This window comes from Oryzias melastigma, linkage group LG10 (assembly GCF_002922805.2).
Source record: "Oryzias melastigma strain HK-1 linkage group LG10, ASM292280v2, whole genome shotgun sequence".
NCBI classification, from domain to species: Eukaryota; Metazoa; Chordata; class Actinopteri; order Beloniformes; family Adrianichthyidae; genus Oryzias; species Oryzias melastigma.
Window position 1 is genome coordinate 6497200 of NC_050521.1, and position 15990 is coordinate 6513189.

Below are 15990 nucleotides of genomic sequence, written 5' to 3' on the forward strand. Positions count from 1 at the left end.
GACGCGGCAGACGAGACCTCTCTCCGCACAAACATGATTAAATGTACATTTTATTGTCATTTCAGCCTTTTCGGGTGATTCCTGCCTTTGAAATGCGGCTGACAGACGTTTGTCGGTGTTTGCGGCTCCGCAGGGTTACGGGAAGCTGCTGGTTTCCCCTCCAGCTGACGTGGAGGTAGCACTCGGTGGGATTTCTTTCTTTTTGTCAAAGCGTTGCCATGTGAGCTGCTGCTCAGCGTTTCATTGTCAGTAGAGCATTTAGGCCTTTAAACGAAAAAAAAAAAAAAGATCCTCAAACTGATTTGAGATCTCATCAGAAATTCATGAGCGCTCGAGTCTTGAGAGAAATGAACTGATTGTTCAAACATTTGAGTGGAGAGGGAACGACATTAAGATGCCTAATGACTGGACGGTACCAGACGAATGTATTTGCAGTAAAAAAAATCAATCTCACCTAACATTATAAGAGCTATCCTACTAAATATATTTCCATCTTGTCCATTAAAGTCATTCAAACACCTTGAAAAACTATTTCCTGTCACAACGACTTCCTTTCACAACAAAAGCATGGAACAATTTGGTGGTTGGACAAGTGATTTAATCGCTACACCCTGTTTCCCTCTCATGTTTCTTTGGAAAATTTTGTGACACAGCAAGATACAAGGCAGAGGGATCCAATTTCCAAAGTCTTGGAGTTCATTTAAGCCAGTCGTTTTTTAAACCTACAACGAGACGAGAAAGTTAAAAAAAGGTAATTACTCCGTGGAGCAGAAATGAACAGTCGAACCTTAATGGATTCTTTTCTTCCAATCTTAAGTCCATCAAAATTCTCCATTAATTGAGACGGTGAAGGGAAAAGGGGCGGCCTGACGAATGCCACCATCAATCAAGCGCGTTGTACGTTTTCAAAGGAAATTTAAGGGATTTACCAGAGCATGCTCTTTAGATTTTAGCCAAAACTAGATGACCTGTAATTCGAATATATTTGTGTCCTTAGATTAAAACAGCGTGATTGATGAGAGGAGCAGAAACTCTGTTTAATGAGCTCCGCTGTGGTCACTGCTGAGACTTAACGTTTGATTTCATGTGGATGTTTGAATTCATGGAGGTTTGACTGACTCTAAATGCAGTGGCTGTGCTGTCAGTCATGTTTTACTTTGTCGGTTAAGACAGATTCCAGCTTCACATTAAAGGAATGATAGTGAGAAAAATCAAGACACTCATTTGATTGTGCATCATTTGTTTTAGATCTATAAACACAGAACAGATGATTAATGTCATCCACAGGATGGTGCTCAGTTAAAATAAAACCTGTGGGAATGGTATAAAATAGCTGTACTGGGTGATACAAAGACCTTTAGCGTTACTGGACTACTAATCAAAAAATAATACACCCCTATGCTGAAAGGTACTTTCAGCTGTATATTTATATATAACTGTATATTTATGTATTTTTGGTGTAAGATCTTGTCTAAAGACCCTCACTGGATTTAGCTGATTGCCCTGGGAACTGAGCCCAGGTCTGACACCAGAAACTGAGCTATCCAGCCACCTCCAACTATAATGTGGACTTTAATGCAAAAAAAAAAAAAAAAAAAACATTTTTGGAACATATTAGCTCAAAATTCTGCTTTCATAATAATGTTGCACAAAGAAAATAGTTTAAATAGTATTGTAATAATTGACCAAAAGTACTGCATTTGTGGTTTTTCACACTAACAGCAATAAGATTGGATACATCAGAACAAAATATCCTGAATATTTCCAAGAACTTCACAACTATTCATAAAAAAATAAAAATACAAGTGTGAGCTTTTGGCTTTTTTATTTTTGTTAAATTATGAGGCAGGACCTGAGTAACTTCTTAATTCATTCTGTGATCATGCTCTTATTGCATGTAAACTGAATGTTTTTACTTTTTTATTACTTTGCTATTTATGTGATTTAATTTTTTCTGCAACTGGACATTCTTAATTTTCAGCCCCAGTAAATCTGTGGTGATCAGCTGTGATATTAATTTGAAAACTTGTTCACATTTCATATTGACATTTGACAGAACAGAAAGTATAATCTGAGCTTGTTTGGTTATTATTCAACAAACTGAACTTATCATTCAATCTTTATTTATTAAAAGCCCTTTTCATGTGTTGCAGTTTAGAGCGCTTTACAATTAAAAACTAACAGAAAATACAAAAAGAAAAAAAATTTAATTAATCTAATAATTAATTTAATTTAATTTCAACCATTTTAATATTCTTACGTTGCACATTAATTTAAATCATGCAGTCATGAAGGCTGACACGGAAAGTAATGTGCTTTGTGTGAAACTATAAAGTTTTATTGAAAAAAAGAAGAAAAAAAAACATGCTTTTATATGGGTAGATGGGGCACAATCATGGACGCTTTCCTTGAGAAACAAAGATCATTGTGAGAAGAGATGATCACTCTTTTCAAATCCGAAAAATACAAACAGACAACAGAAAAAGTGCTTATTGTTGTCACACCCCGACGTACCACTGTCGTTCCCTCGTACCTGAGGTTGCCGACCAAAACATGAAATGGGGTCTCACAAATGTGTATATCAAATATAATATGAATAGAGTTAGTTTAAAACTACTAAAAGGCCAGTCATATAGAGAATAAATGAGAGGGGGGCTAAAACAGAGCCCTGTGGCACTCCTCTTTGAGCTGCACACAAAGATATGCAAAACATCTTTGATGTTTCACATTTTTCCAGTCTGAAATCACGAAATTGTCAAACATCCCTTGCTTCATTTATAGTGGCTTCATAATTAATCTACTTCCGGATATTTTATTTTTTAATTCTCATTTTTTTATTCCTCTTTGACTTCTTTTTAGATAAAAAAGGACCAACTTGTTTATATTACATTTTAAATTAATCTTATTAGAAACTAAAATGTAACTCAGTAGTAAAGTCTGTCAAAAATTATGAAGAGATTTGTTTTTTTTTTTATCTCACAAAACATTTTACTTTGTAAGAAAAGCAGGAATCTACAGCGCTCAGGTGGCCGTCTTCTCACCAGAGTTAAGTGAATCTGGATATATATTCGTTTTGAGCTGCTTCAAACAGCTGAACTTTGCTGTTCCTTCAAAGTGCTGGGTCATGAATAAATGACGGTTGGGGTTTTCATCCTGCGAGGAAAATTTGATGGGTTACCCTGAGTGGTCTTGTTCTTCTGAGTGCATTCTGGTGGATTAAAGTCATTGTCGCGCTGATGTGTGGAAAGCTGTGACTAAATGTATCTGTACGTGTGTGTGAATGAGAAGCATTACCTTCTGCATGCCTTGCAGAGCCTGCTGCAGGAAGCTGAGCTGCTGCGAGTGAGTGCTGTCCTCCTCGCTCCTGATTGGCTGGTTCTTGCCTTGCTCCTGCTTGAGCAGCTCGACTTCGTTTCTGTAGGCGTCCAGCTGGCAGCGCAGCGAGTCGTTCTCCTCCTTTAAGGCTTCTGCTTGAGAAACACCTACATGTGTTAAACAGAACAGAATACAGAATACGCAGGTTATTATGGATCACCCTTCAGCTGGGTCACGGCGTTAATGAGTGGCTCCTCATGCTCATTTGCTTGGACCAGCCAAATTTAGCTCTAAGTACATTTAAAAAAAATAAAAGCAGCATCCTTGCATCTCATAAACAAATGCAAACAAGTTCCACATCCTTAACTCAGAGTAATAAATCGGATAAATGTTTGCTAATGAAACCCATTTGGCTTCCTGTTTTGTGTTTACCGTCAACCAGCTGGAACCACAGATCAGACCTTTTCCTAGACTTAGTGCTGTGTGACTCACAGCTCAAGCACCTCCGCGACCTGAAACACTTTCAGTAAAACACTTCCAGTCTGCGACAAAATCTTCTCTTTAAATGTTAAGAAATGCACATTGCAGCAGGTTTATCAACTATAGCGGCTTATTTGTCCTTCAGAGGATTGTGTCTTTGTTGGTGAAAGTTCATGAATTCACCCTCATACACCAGAAATGTTACCTTTGCCACCTAAATAAAACACCCTTTGACACACTGTAACTCCCCGACAGTTTACACCATCAACATGAATTGGCTAATTTGGCTTTGCATTGTTATGCAACACATGTATGTATTTATTATGGAGCGCCTAAAAAAACATCAAAGTAAAAAAAAAAAAAAAGAAAATCTGGTTAGTATCTGGTGCTTTTTGCTAATTTGCTATTTTGGACTGTTTTTCCTCAAAGTGAACAGAAACTAGGGATGCAAAAGTGCACTTTTGTTATGATTCTGTTCAAATTTCAAATTTTTTTTTTCTCCATATAAGGTTTGTTTTTTACAAAACAATTAAAAACTAAAACTCAGAGGAAAAACTTTAATAGGTGTGTTCCAATGATTAAAAACATTTCAGCTTGTTTTTACTAAGCCCGGTGTAATGTAAGAAAACAAGAAAGAATACCTTTTTCCTAAATTTAGGACAACCCACATTTAATACTTTCAATGGAAACATACTGTTGTGCAGTAGTGATGCAATGATTTACTTTACACACCATTCAGTTTTAAAGTGTAGCGATTTTGGTTTGGAATTGTGGCATCCCTAATACAAATGCTCTACAAACCCCTAGAGGTTACTTTGTGAATTGCTCCCTTTACTTTAGCTTTACAATTGATTCAGTCCAGAAGTCATTAGGTCGCTGCTTCATATAGACAATGACCAAAGGTTTTAATAACCCCAGATTGTATTTTGACCTGACTTTTGGAGCAGAGGGATGACATGCAGAGATGCGTTCATGAAACCCGAGGAGAACATTTCAAGAAAAAGCTTTTCAGTGGCTGCAGATGAGATGAGCTCTGTTCTGTTGGCCAGTCGGGTTCTGTGTAGGTGTTCATGAGGGCTGCCTGCAGTCTATCATGAAGGACCTCTGGCTGTGCTAATGAACTCTTGCTGGGTGAGTGTTTCCACACGGAGGCTTGTGTGAAGCAAAATTAGGGTTTGAGGTGAGGAGAGTATTGATCTGAAAGCCTCATCAGCTCGGAATGAGACCATATCAAGAAGGTAGCGTTGAGGCTTTACCGCTCTATTCTGCACATAGCTCAGGTGTGCAGCATCGATTCCCCTCTGAAGAGACGGCAGCCATGATTCAGGTGTTTGAGCAGGGGCAAGCTGATGAGCTGAAATGCCCCTTGTTTAAAATGTTAGTGCATAAAGAGGGTGTTAACACTCCACAGTGTGTCACATCAGCCAGTCCTGCAACATCAAGGAAAACGATAGGTCCTTGACAACAATTCTAATTACTGAGGACTGTAAACGAGCAAGGCTGAGCTGACTAATGCATTTACATACATTTGCATGCTAATAAGAGACGCCAGCAATGGAAGATATCAGACGGATTAACAGGTGGGAAGAATATGAACGGGCTTGGAGGAATGAAACTCAGAGTGAGGGATGACTTTTAGTGATGAATGGTTTCTGCATGGAGACTCATCCTCCAGAATCACAGATTATTGGATGTGGTTTGGGAGAAGATCAGCATGTTTTGTTGCTTCAGCAGATTATGGGACTTAAGTCATAACTCCATGTAAAAATAAGACAGCAGTTGTCATTTATCTTGAAAAAGCTTGTTTTTTCTGTTGTGGTCAGGCACATATGCATACCTGAGTCCTCAGAGTCCTTGCTGTCAGGAAGGTCCTCCATGTCATCATCAGACATTTCCATCTCTTCCTCTCGTCTGATGCCCATCAGCTGCTCGTTGTGCATGTTTCTGATCTCCTGCAAACACAGAACAGAGACGCAGGTGAGCACATTTCAGCAAGGACTGACCTAAAGGCGGAGTGGAAATGTCAGCTACAGAACCATTTGTCTTGAAAACATTTAGTTACAAAGCAAAACAGATGATATAAAAGCCCGAAGAGAAACAGAGAATTGCTGCAACTTTTATGGATATTGTTTATTTAAGAATAAAAATTGGTTCAGAACCAGCAGTAGGAAGCTTTTAAATATAAAATAGAATGTTTTTGCCCGGATTGTTTCTTTCTCATATGATGTGGATACCAAAACAATTTAAGCATCTGATTTGGTTCATCTATCAATTTTTAGAACCCTTTGTGGCCCTTTATTCCAGAATAAATCAACTTAAACCTTATAGTCTAAGCAAAAGATAATATCGGGTACTTAATAATAATCAAATAAAATGATCTGGAGGGCCAGATCTGGCTCTCGGACCTAGACTTTGACGATTGTAGTTTATATGGAAAAAAATTAACAGAAAAACATCATGAGGTGCATCATGAGGTGCATGTTTGATCCCCAAAGAAATGCCAGGAAAGGACTCCACTAACTAAGTCATTTAAACTTTGAAGCATGGTGGGGGAAAAAGAGTGGTTGGGGTTTGCTTAAGACACTTAATTGGTTTGTTCAGCTGCTAGCTTTACATATCCCTAATTTGTTGTAAAAGTGCAGGGAAATTGAAGTTATTTCTATTCCTTCATGTAATTTTATATATTATTATTACTATATTATATAATTATTATAACAGATGTGTTATAGCACTGGGGTAATTATTTCCGGCTCCCTTTATTTTATCGTTATTAATGGCCCAATGCTATCTTGCGCTTATTTCTAACTTGAATAATTTTGAGAAAATATATTATATATATTTATAATATTCCTGCCAGTTTTTATTTATAGTATTGTTAGAAAGTTACTTATGTAAAGTTTTAAAGATGTAGTTTTAATGTGTTCAATAAATTTTGCTTGAATTTAATTTACTGTGTTTTGGATTTAGGCCCCCTTGTGAAATTGAGTTTGACACCTCTGCCATAGACTTAACCTTTAAACACTGGATCCTTGTGATATGTTTTTTTTAATCATTATTATTAAATTCCACTTAAAAGAGCTCTGATACACTACAGTAGAAGACAAATAAAACAATACATCAAACCACACGCATTCTAAAAACTATCGTCAAAATACGAATCACCTCCAGACGTTCGCTTGGATCGCCACTGGGAGGCAAGTAAAAGCAGAGCAAAGCGTCTGTTTTGACTGCTGATGTTCACGTGGAAATTAGTATAAAGTAATGAAGGATCTGAACTTCTCTGGGTACAAAACAACAACAGCAGCAGAGAGCGAAGGCATCGAGAGAAGGGGGATGTGATGAGCAGACGGAGCAGATTGGGCAGCTTATTGATTGAGAATCTATTCTCAAATTGCCGAGGCATCACTGTGGCACCTCGCTGCAGCGCTACCAACCTGTCTCTGTTTTCTTCCCAGAGCGGCACACATAAACAAATTCGTCTTGCCCTCAGTGAAGTGAGGTGTAGGATCAGAAGGGATTTAATGACTGAAACAGGATGTTGATGTCAAAGATCTTGAAATGGTTCTTAGGCCATGAAAAGCACTGAAATGACATTTTATTAACTCTTTAACACCGGAGCTCCAGTGTTGATGTTCTTTGATCTACTGTAATTTTTTAATTGGTAACACGATCAACATAATTCCAGTAGATTCTGAAGGAGAAAAGCAGCGTAAAAAATTACAGCTTCAATAGAAGAGTATTAAAATTTTGGGGGAAATCCTTAGCATACCATGTACAAGACACCCACTATTCTATCAATGCTGCACTGGAAATAAATTCAAAGTTAAGGAACTAACTTCCTCCGCCCTGCTTGTAATGGTGTAAAATCTGCCTAGAGTCTTCGCACTTCTGCTCTTCCTGTCAGACTGTCTGGCAGGAGAGTAATTGTCAGGTGGAAAGTCATGGCCCTTCACCCCCGGAGAACCCCGATAAAGCTTAAGCTCCGAAAACGACAGCAACGATGCCATTAGCCTTACTCACCTGCTTTTGACAGGATAATGTAAATGCCGCCGCGGATTGGACTCAGAATCTGCTTCGATACTTAGCTGAGCTTTGAGGTTCTTACAGACAATAGCTGCTCACTTCCATAGAATGACTTAAAAAAATGGAGCAGGAGCGCTGGGCAGGATATAACGGGGCTAATATTGGAAAAGCTTCAAACACATAAAGTCATTTTCCATGGATGACTGATCACAACCTCGGCTAGCTAATGGCAGAGAAAATTGGGATGATTACCATTACTTATCTCTGCTGAGGAGAATTACAACCTCTTCTGAGGACAACGATAAGTCTTATTTTTCATAAAAAATAATAATAACTAAAGATTGCAACATCTAAGGGAGTAGATATTCAAGAAAACTTTCTGTGCGCTCAAACAGGATGTGTGGTAACCTAAAAATAACAGTAGATACTGGACTGTAAACACAAGAACCACAGACAAGGGTTATAGGAAAATACATATATAAAAAGAGCTAAAGGCAAGTGATTAATAGTAAATAAAGGTGCTACTAGATGTCAGCTTACTTTATCAGCGGAAAAGCAGAAGTTAAGCAGGTATTTTTACATGCTCGAGCACAAGCACTCACAAGTCGGCGGATTCTGCTCAGCACCTGCCCGCCCCTCCATATTTCATAGTAACTGGTGCTCACCAGATAGTAACTAGTGCGCATCTGGTTACTGTCTGGTAATCACCAGTTAGTAACTGTGCGGACCAGATAGTAACTGGTGCTCACCAGATTGTAACTGGTGTGCACAAGTTAGTAACCAGAATGTTTTTTTTTCCTGGTTACTATCTGGTGCTCACCAGTTAGTAACTGCTACTATCTGGTGTTCACCAGATAGTAGCTAGTACTCACCAGATGGTAACTAGTGCGCACCAGATAGCAATTAGAATGTGTTCTTCTGGTTACTATCTGGTAATCACCAGTTAGTAACTGTGTGGACCAGATTGTAACTGGTGCACACCAGATAGTAATTTGTGCGCACCAGATAGTAACCAGAATGTAATCACCAGATAATAACTGTGTGCACCAGATAGTAACTAGTGCTCAGCAGATAGTAACTGGAACACAAGGACCACAGGAAAGTACATATATAAAAGGGGCTGAAGGCAATTGATTTAGCCTGATATCAAATAAAGTTACAACTAAATGTCAGCTTACTTTATCAGCGGAAAGCAGAAGTTAAGCAGGTATTTTTACACGCTCGAGCACATGCAGCACGCCAGCCGGCAATGCGTGACGCACAAGTACTCGCAAGCCAGCGGATTCTGCTCAGCACCTGCCCGCCCCTCCATATTTCACCTCCTCGCAACACCACCGTACTGAATAATCAATATGGCTGAGGCTGTTTGATGATAAACGAGTCTCCAAGAACAACATTTACTCACCTCTTTGCACTGACCAGAAGCTGCCAGCCTTGCTGCTGCCTACCCTATGGCAGGTCTTTATGTGGGAAAACACTAGCATTAAAACTGTGGTTTTATTTGATCTATTCTTAAAGAATTACTGAAGCCTAACTAAGCATCACCCACCTCTGCAGCTCCATGCTGCTTTCTGACACACAGAGCCTCACCTCATAGTTCTGTGACCTTCACACAGGAGGTGTGGATTCACAGAACGGCCGTGTACAGAAATCAAAGGCTGCAGCTTTCATCTCAGACAGGCGGAGAGGGCAAAGCAATGGACAAGAGAGGGAAAGTTCAGCATCTTACGCTATATATATATATTTGGAGTTAAAAAATGAACAAATAAAACAAAAGACAACATCTTAATCCCTTCATGCCACATAAATCCATGACTACCCTTAATGTAGATTCACTTCAACAGAAAAAAAATATATATATATAAAATGTATTTTTCAGTTTAAATCGACATCCTATGCATATTTTTCTCCAACTTATACCTGATTTAGAAATAATTTGATATACAGTAGGCTCATATATTTGTTAATTTCCCACTAACAACCTCTAGAGGGCACTGTAGGTGTGTGAGTCAGTATTTGCTTCTTACAGCAAGGCAGAAGAAGAAGCTCCGTCCAAAACAACCACGGAATCGGATCGTTCTTTTCCTGTACTTTACATTAAGTGTGTTTGAGATGACCAAGGCGGACGCAGTGCTGTGCAGATCCCCGCTGTATGCTGGTTTGGTTTTTGCTCCAATGTCACATGTGTGCTGTCAAAAACTTATTGCGAGAAAGGGGCGGGTGCAAGGCGCCTACCTAAGCGAGCACAGCCAGAAAATATGTCATGCGCTGGCTGCAAGCCACCTTGGTGACTACAAAACAGTGCATTGTGGGAAACGGTGTCCTGACAGTTCTTGTAGTTCAACATGATGCTAATCAGAAATGACTGGCACTAAATGAAGGAAATCTGTTTATTTTGTAACTCTTTCCGGAAAGTAGTGAATCACTGATGAAAAAAAAACATGTCAAATTATCTGTGGTTATGTGTGTTATTAAAAGTTAACTTTAAGTTCAATTCTATTTACTTCTCTGGGACAGTGATCACTAAATTAACCCAGCTGCTATTTTTCATTTGTTGTCCGTGGACAGATGTTAAAATAATACAAAAAGAACAATAGCACAGATCATTCAAAGGGGAAGAGACATTAAAATTCAACCAAATGTTAAGGACAACCCCCAACTTCCTGTTCTCGTTCAGTCTCACTGAAGCTCAGTGTTCGCTTTCATCTCAGGCGCCTTTCCCTGCCTCCACCTGGTCTCGCCGATGATCCAGACAAGGTGCTCAAACACACCCAATATTATTTTTGAATTTCCGCCCCGATCCCTAACTACTACAAAACTATCTAGTGCCCTGGCTTCTAAAAGTGAATCAGACACCATGCTCTCTACTTTTATTTTTTTAATTTATTTTTATTTTTTTGCTCTCTACTTTTATTCCATTTTGCTAAATGGATATGGATATGACGTCACCGATTTAACAAAGTGAAAATCAATACGACCTTTTCACGAAGTCTATTTGTGACTCCATTGTGCTCTGATGATAAAATGTGGATGGTTTTAAAAGAATTGCATTTAAACAAAAAAAATGTTTGACCACAATGCATTGTGGTCTATATTAGCTAATGTAGTACGCATTGATGGAGGCTAATTGCAGGCTAAAAGACTTGTGGGAAATTTCTGGTGCACTCGATTTTAGAATCTTGGGTTCGAAGACAAACACACTTTATAGTGCATTATATAGTGAGCCAATACTGTATTTTTCTTATTTGCATCGAGAAAATAATATTTTGGTTTTTAGTTTTTCTTTCCTCAGACTAAGGTCAAACTGGGTCACAGAGAGACCTTTTGAAAGTGGCCATCATACAGATACAGCTCCTGCAGTAGAAGGTGAAGCTAAACCATACTGGGAGAATCTCTGAATGATCTCATGAACCCAGACATGGAGAAATTAAGTGTTTTTGTAGAGCTTTTCAAAAAAAAAAAAAAAAGAACAGTAGCTTATCTCACTAGCATCCGAAGCCTAAAGTTTACTAATACATTTCTTGGACAACCATTGAGGCTCAACTTTGATATACATCAAGAAAGAGAAAGCAGACACAAATTTGATGTGTGAATTGTGTTTGGCGTGAATGCAGCATTACGCCAGGCTGGGTGGAGTTGTTTTTTTTTTTTATTAATATGCATTTTTTCAGGGGTTGTAACCTAGTCCAACAAAAATGTTATTTTTCCCTTTGATTATTTTTTATTTTAGTGAATTTTACATATTAATCACACAACAATTACAGGTGTAAATAAATAATCCAAAACAGATTTTCATTAATTTGTATTAAATACCAGAACTACAGATAAAGAAAATGCCCTTTTAACATATTTACAAGATTTGTTTCAAGGTCATAAACTGAAAACTGTGGAAAAAAGCAATTAATTAACCAAAAAATAAAGCAAGAGTTTCTTTACATCCACTTTTAACATAACTTTATTTGTATCCCCTTTGACCCCTACACAGTTTATCAAAGTAAAACCAATATTTTCCCTACCTATTATCAAGACATGCACACAAACACAATATTATTATGTGTGACATTTAATAAAAAAAGGCAGTTCCTTCCAATTATTGCCGAGCATAAAGCAGACACAAGAGGGAGGACGAGTCTTTATGGATTTTTTATGTCACTTTACAGAATTCGTGGTGGATAACCTAATTGCACAAAGAGCCTTTCGTCAATACAATTGAGTTTCAGAAACCGTTTACTCCTTTTATATGTGCAGAACATGGCTTTTCCAGTGAGCACGTCATTGAGGAACCTTCAGCACCTTGGTGGGAGATAATGAACACTCACACATTTGGACTGAGCTCAAACAGCCGCATATTAGCATGGATTATCTAGTTACTAGTTTTTTTTTTCTCTTTCCACCTACCTTACAAAGAAAAGTTTGTCTGCAAGATGATCGCGGCCACGTAATTCTACATTTTCCATGCAACTTTAATCAATGCGACTAAAAATTACAGTTTTTTAGACTGTGGTTGGAAGAAACTTACCAATCAAGACATGATCATAAAAATGTCCATTAGACCCGGGCTGCAACACACTCCACGCCCTCCTATGCACATATCCCTACACAATCATGCTAATTCATATCACATTTGCTGTAGTAATGGTGGTGCAGACGGGGGGGAGGTGAGAAATGTGCTGTTAGATGAGTAAATGCACACGCGTTCAGCTCTTACAGTGTTAGTTTGTGTTAAGATAGAGCTGTGACGTCCCTTGAGCTGGCAAAAAAAAAAATAAAAAATTACCTGTATGAAGGCCAATGAACAGAAAAGACTCACCCAGCAGCTTGTAATCCTTCTTGAGGGAGTTCAGGGGTGAAAGGAGGGGAGGAGGGGGGGGACTGGGTCCTTCAGACTGCAGTCATTTAATGTACTGACTTCTGCTTTATTCAACCTTTTCTTTAAGCTATCATTTCGTAAGCATCATAGTGAAAAAGTATTACCCGAAAAGAAATTTAAGATGATGAAAAAAGTGTACCAACCTCTGCTTGCTTGCGCCACATGTCCAGGTTCTTCCGCTGAGCTTTGGAGAAATGGTCCCATGCCTTTTGTTTGGAAGCAGCTTGGAATACAGACACAATCTGTTCAACTGTGGCGGGATGCAGGGAAGGACCAGAGACCATCCAGAGACAGAGACAGAGACAGACAGAGGGCAGTTGGGAAGGAGCAGAGGAGTGAGAAAGTGGAGTCAACTAAGGATTTAAAAAACTCTATGTGTGTGTGTGTGTTTGACACTCACCGACTGATGCCACAGCATCACAGTACAGAAGATTAATGGGAATGTTTCAACATTTTAACTAGGGGTGTAACGAATCATTTTAACAACAATACGATTCATATCATAGATAGTGGTTGGCGATACGATTCAGAATTGGTTGATTTTAAACAATCTGATTCACTGACCTAAAATGGACCCAAGACATCTTTAGCCAAAAATTCAACCAGTGTGACTCAGATAAATACCTGAACAGTGCAGGGGAAGTTTTCCAGATTCCTTGAATTTCTTGCAAAATGATCAAGTGTATACTTAATATGTGTACAAACAAGTAAACAAGAGTTAATGTCATTTTACATTTCAGTTTCAGTCCAGCCCACGGTTGTTTTTTCACATCAAAATAATAAAAAGGGACCATTATTAGATTATTCTACCACACTGTATGGTCACATGTCTTTTCTAAATTCAAAGTAATTCCACACATTGAATTGTAATGATGGTGGATCAGTTTTTGCTGAGCAAAACAAACTGCTGGTCAACATGCCGCACTTTGATCTACAGTACCTGCAGATTTAGATGAATTTTGACAGCCTTCCACTGAACTTTACAGATCTAAAACTCCGTCTTACCTGCAGTATTCAGAGTAAGAACTGTCTAGCATACATGTCTTTACATTTATTAGATCAAATTTGACAAAAAAAAAAAATGTGTTCAGGTGTAGGATCTACAACATAAAGACAAGAGAGGTGATGATTCTTAAATAATAGCCAAAAGTGGTGAAGAAAAGTAAATTACATGAAAAGCAAGTATGTGAAATAAACTTTAGTTCTAAACAGTTGTGTAAAAAGGTTTATTTTCAAAACACAACTTGACAAAGGATGTCAAATTTAAACTGCACTTACACTCCGCTTGCTTTGTATACAATCCTCTGCAGGCTCAAGGCATCAGATTTGCTCGGCGACTACCAAGTGCTAAAAATATCTCACTGTGAGCCTGACACCGTTGACCACTATGCACCTCCATCTCTAAACAGACAGCGCCTTTCTGCAGAGGTACATTGTTGCCTCAGCGTCTGCAGATACTTTTCTTTTCAGGGCTGACCCTTTGCAGCACCGAAGCCGCAAAGTCAGATGCAGAATCAGTAGTCTAGACTCAGCCGAGTTCCCTTCTGTGGTCAAAGTGTCGGATTAATGTGAGGCGAGGAGCCAAACGCCTCAGCTCCGAGGTCTTCCTGGACCCGACAAGCGCCGGGATCTGCTCCCTATTAGAATTTTATATTAGTTGTAAAACAACAAGCCCTTTGCTACCTACTGTGCTGCAAGAGATCACAGAGAAATGAGGTCCTGAGCTCTTAATATACACATAAGGAAGTCAATAAGGCCACCACTTAAGTGTGCTTAAGTGTGCATGTTTGCAGATTGATGAGACAAAGAACTGAAAAGGGATCGATAGCATCTTCCCAGCACCCCGTAATTTGATGAAATATCAATAAAGGCACAAAATAAAGAGCACAAGGAGAGAAATATGAAGCAATATTGTGTTCACAATTTTTTGCAAAGGGATTTTGTGTGTGGAAAACCTTTAAATGTCCTTCTTTTAATGCTTCCACCACCACAAATGTACACTCTGTCCACATCTTTGCTTTTATCATGTAACTTGCATCTTCAGTGTGAGTTACAGGTAAAATCTCAGTATTCTGATACAATGGAATGTGAGATTGTGCTATCGGCACAATCAACACCACTAATGCGCTTGTTCAACTGTGAAGATATTAGAGAACATGATCAGAAACAGACCCAATGGGTGAATACGCAACGTAGAATTTGTGAATATCGTTGACTGTAAATGACAACTGGACCGAGTGAGTATGACGTCACCCATAGAAAATGCCTTATTTCTGGCACCGACAATATAGAGTCGATTCAGCTGCCATTTTTTTTTACACTACGAACATATTTAATCTGAATCGATGTTTTATGGCAGGGGATTAACACTAAAATAAAAGAGCCAGTCCAAGGTCCAGTTTCTGACAGACCAGAACCCAGCGAGAGGTGCAAAGTACCACTTCATTATTTAGAAAAATACACAACATTAATGTTTTTGTGGCTGTTAAAAATTTACCTATAAAATGTAACTGTTACGTCCTGCTACTACTGCTGCACATCTCTCCATCCAGTCCTTCTGGTCACCTGGGAGGTGTGGCCAAGGTGCCTTAATTGGCACCTGCTGCTAATTAAGACAGAGGAGGCCATTCGGAGGCAGACAGGAAGCAGAGCAGCAAGCTGAGGAGCTGGTTGGGGTTTACTTGGTGGGGGTGCTAGTCTGTTTTTTCCTCAGCCGTCTTAAGAAAGTTTTCTTCCTTTACTGTCAAATATTGACAACCCTGAAGTAAAATCCAATTTTTAAAAAAAAATAATGAAATAAAACATTTAGAATAAACTCATTTTTGAATTCTAATTCTACCAGATGTGATGCACAAAACACACAACACTGAAAGGTTTTTATTCGGTTTAAACTCTTATTTGTTCAAAACTCTTTGGTGCACTTTAACAACATAAGTCTTTTCAAGACTTTTGTTTGACTTACTTTAAAATAAAAACAGTAAATTAAAGGAACATTTTGACAGAATTTCTATGACAGTAAATTAAACTTTTTACCGTCATTTTGCTCAGTTGTCTTGCATGTCAAATATCTAAAAAGAAGTTGAAAAATTTAAATAACTAATGTATTATTTATTCAAATAGTTAACAATTAAAAAAAAAATTAAAGCTGCATGTGGCTCCGGAGCCACAGGTTGGATGAGCCCACCCATGAGCCCACCCATTGAGGCATGTGATTGGACAATTAATGACTTGATTAACTTGCACTTCAGAAAAAACATCAAGAATTAGTAAGAAGATGTAAAAAAATAAAGTATCAGAGCAAG

The 15990-nt window shown here is 38.5% G+C and overlaps 1 protein-coding gene across 3 annotated transcripts in view; it reads right to left on the reverse strand.

Annotated features, from left to right (window-relative positions):
• Positions 1 to 15990, reverse strand: part of enox2 (ecto-NOX disulfide-thiol exchanger 2) — a 204314-nt gene that overhangs the window by 13067 nt on the left and 175257 nt on the right. For all 3 annotated transcript variants that reach the window (XM_024283495.2, XM_036214036.1, XM_024283497.2), the window contains 3 exons: positions 12832 to 12938; positions 5633 to 5747; positions 3295 to 3482 (listed from right to left, as the gene is read on the reverse strand). In XM_024283495.2, the coding sequence (XP_024139263.1) occupies positions 3295 to 3482; positions 5633 to 5747; positions 12832 to 12938 (410 nt within the window). The remainder of the gene's footprint in view (positions 1 to 3294; positions 3483 to 5632; positions 5748 to 12831; positions 12939 to 15990) is intronic.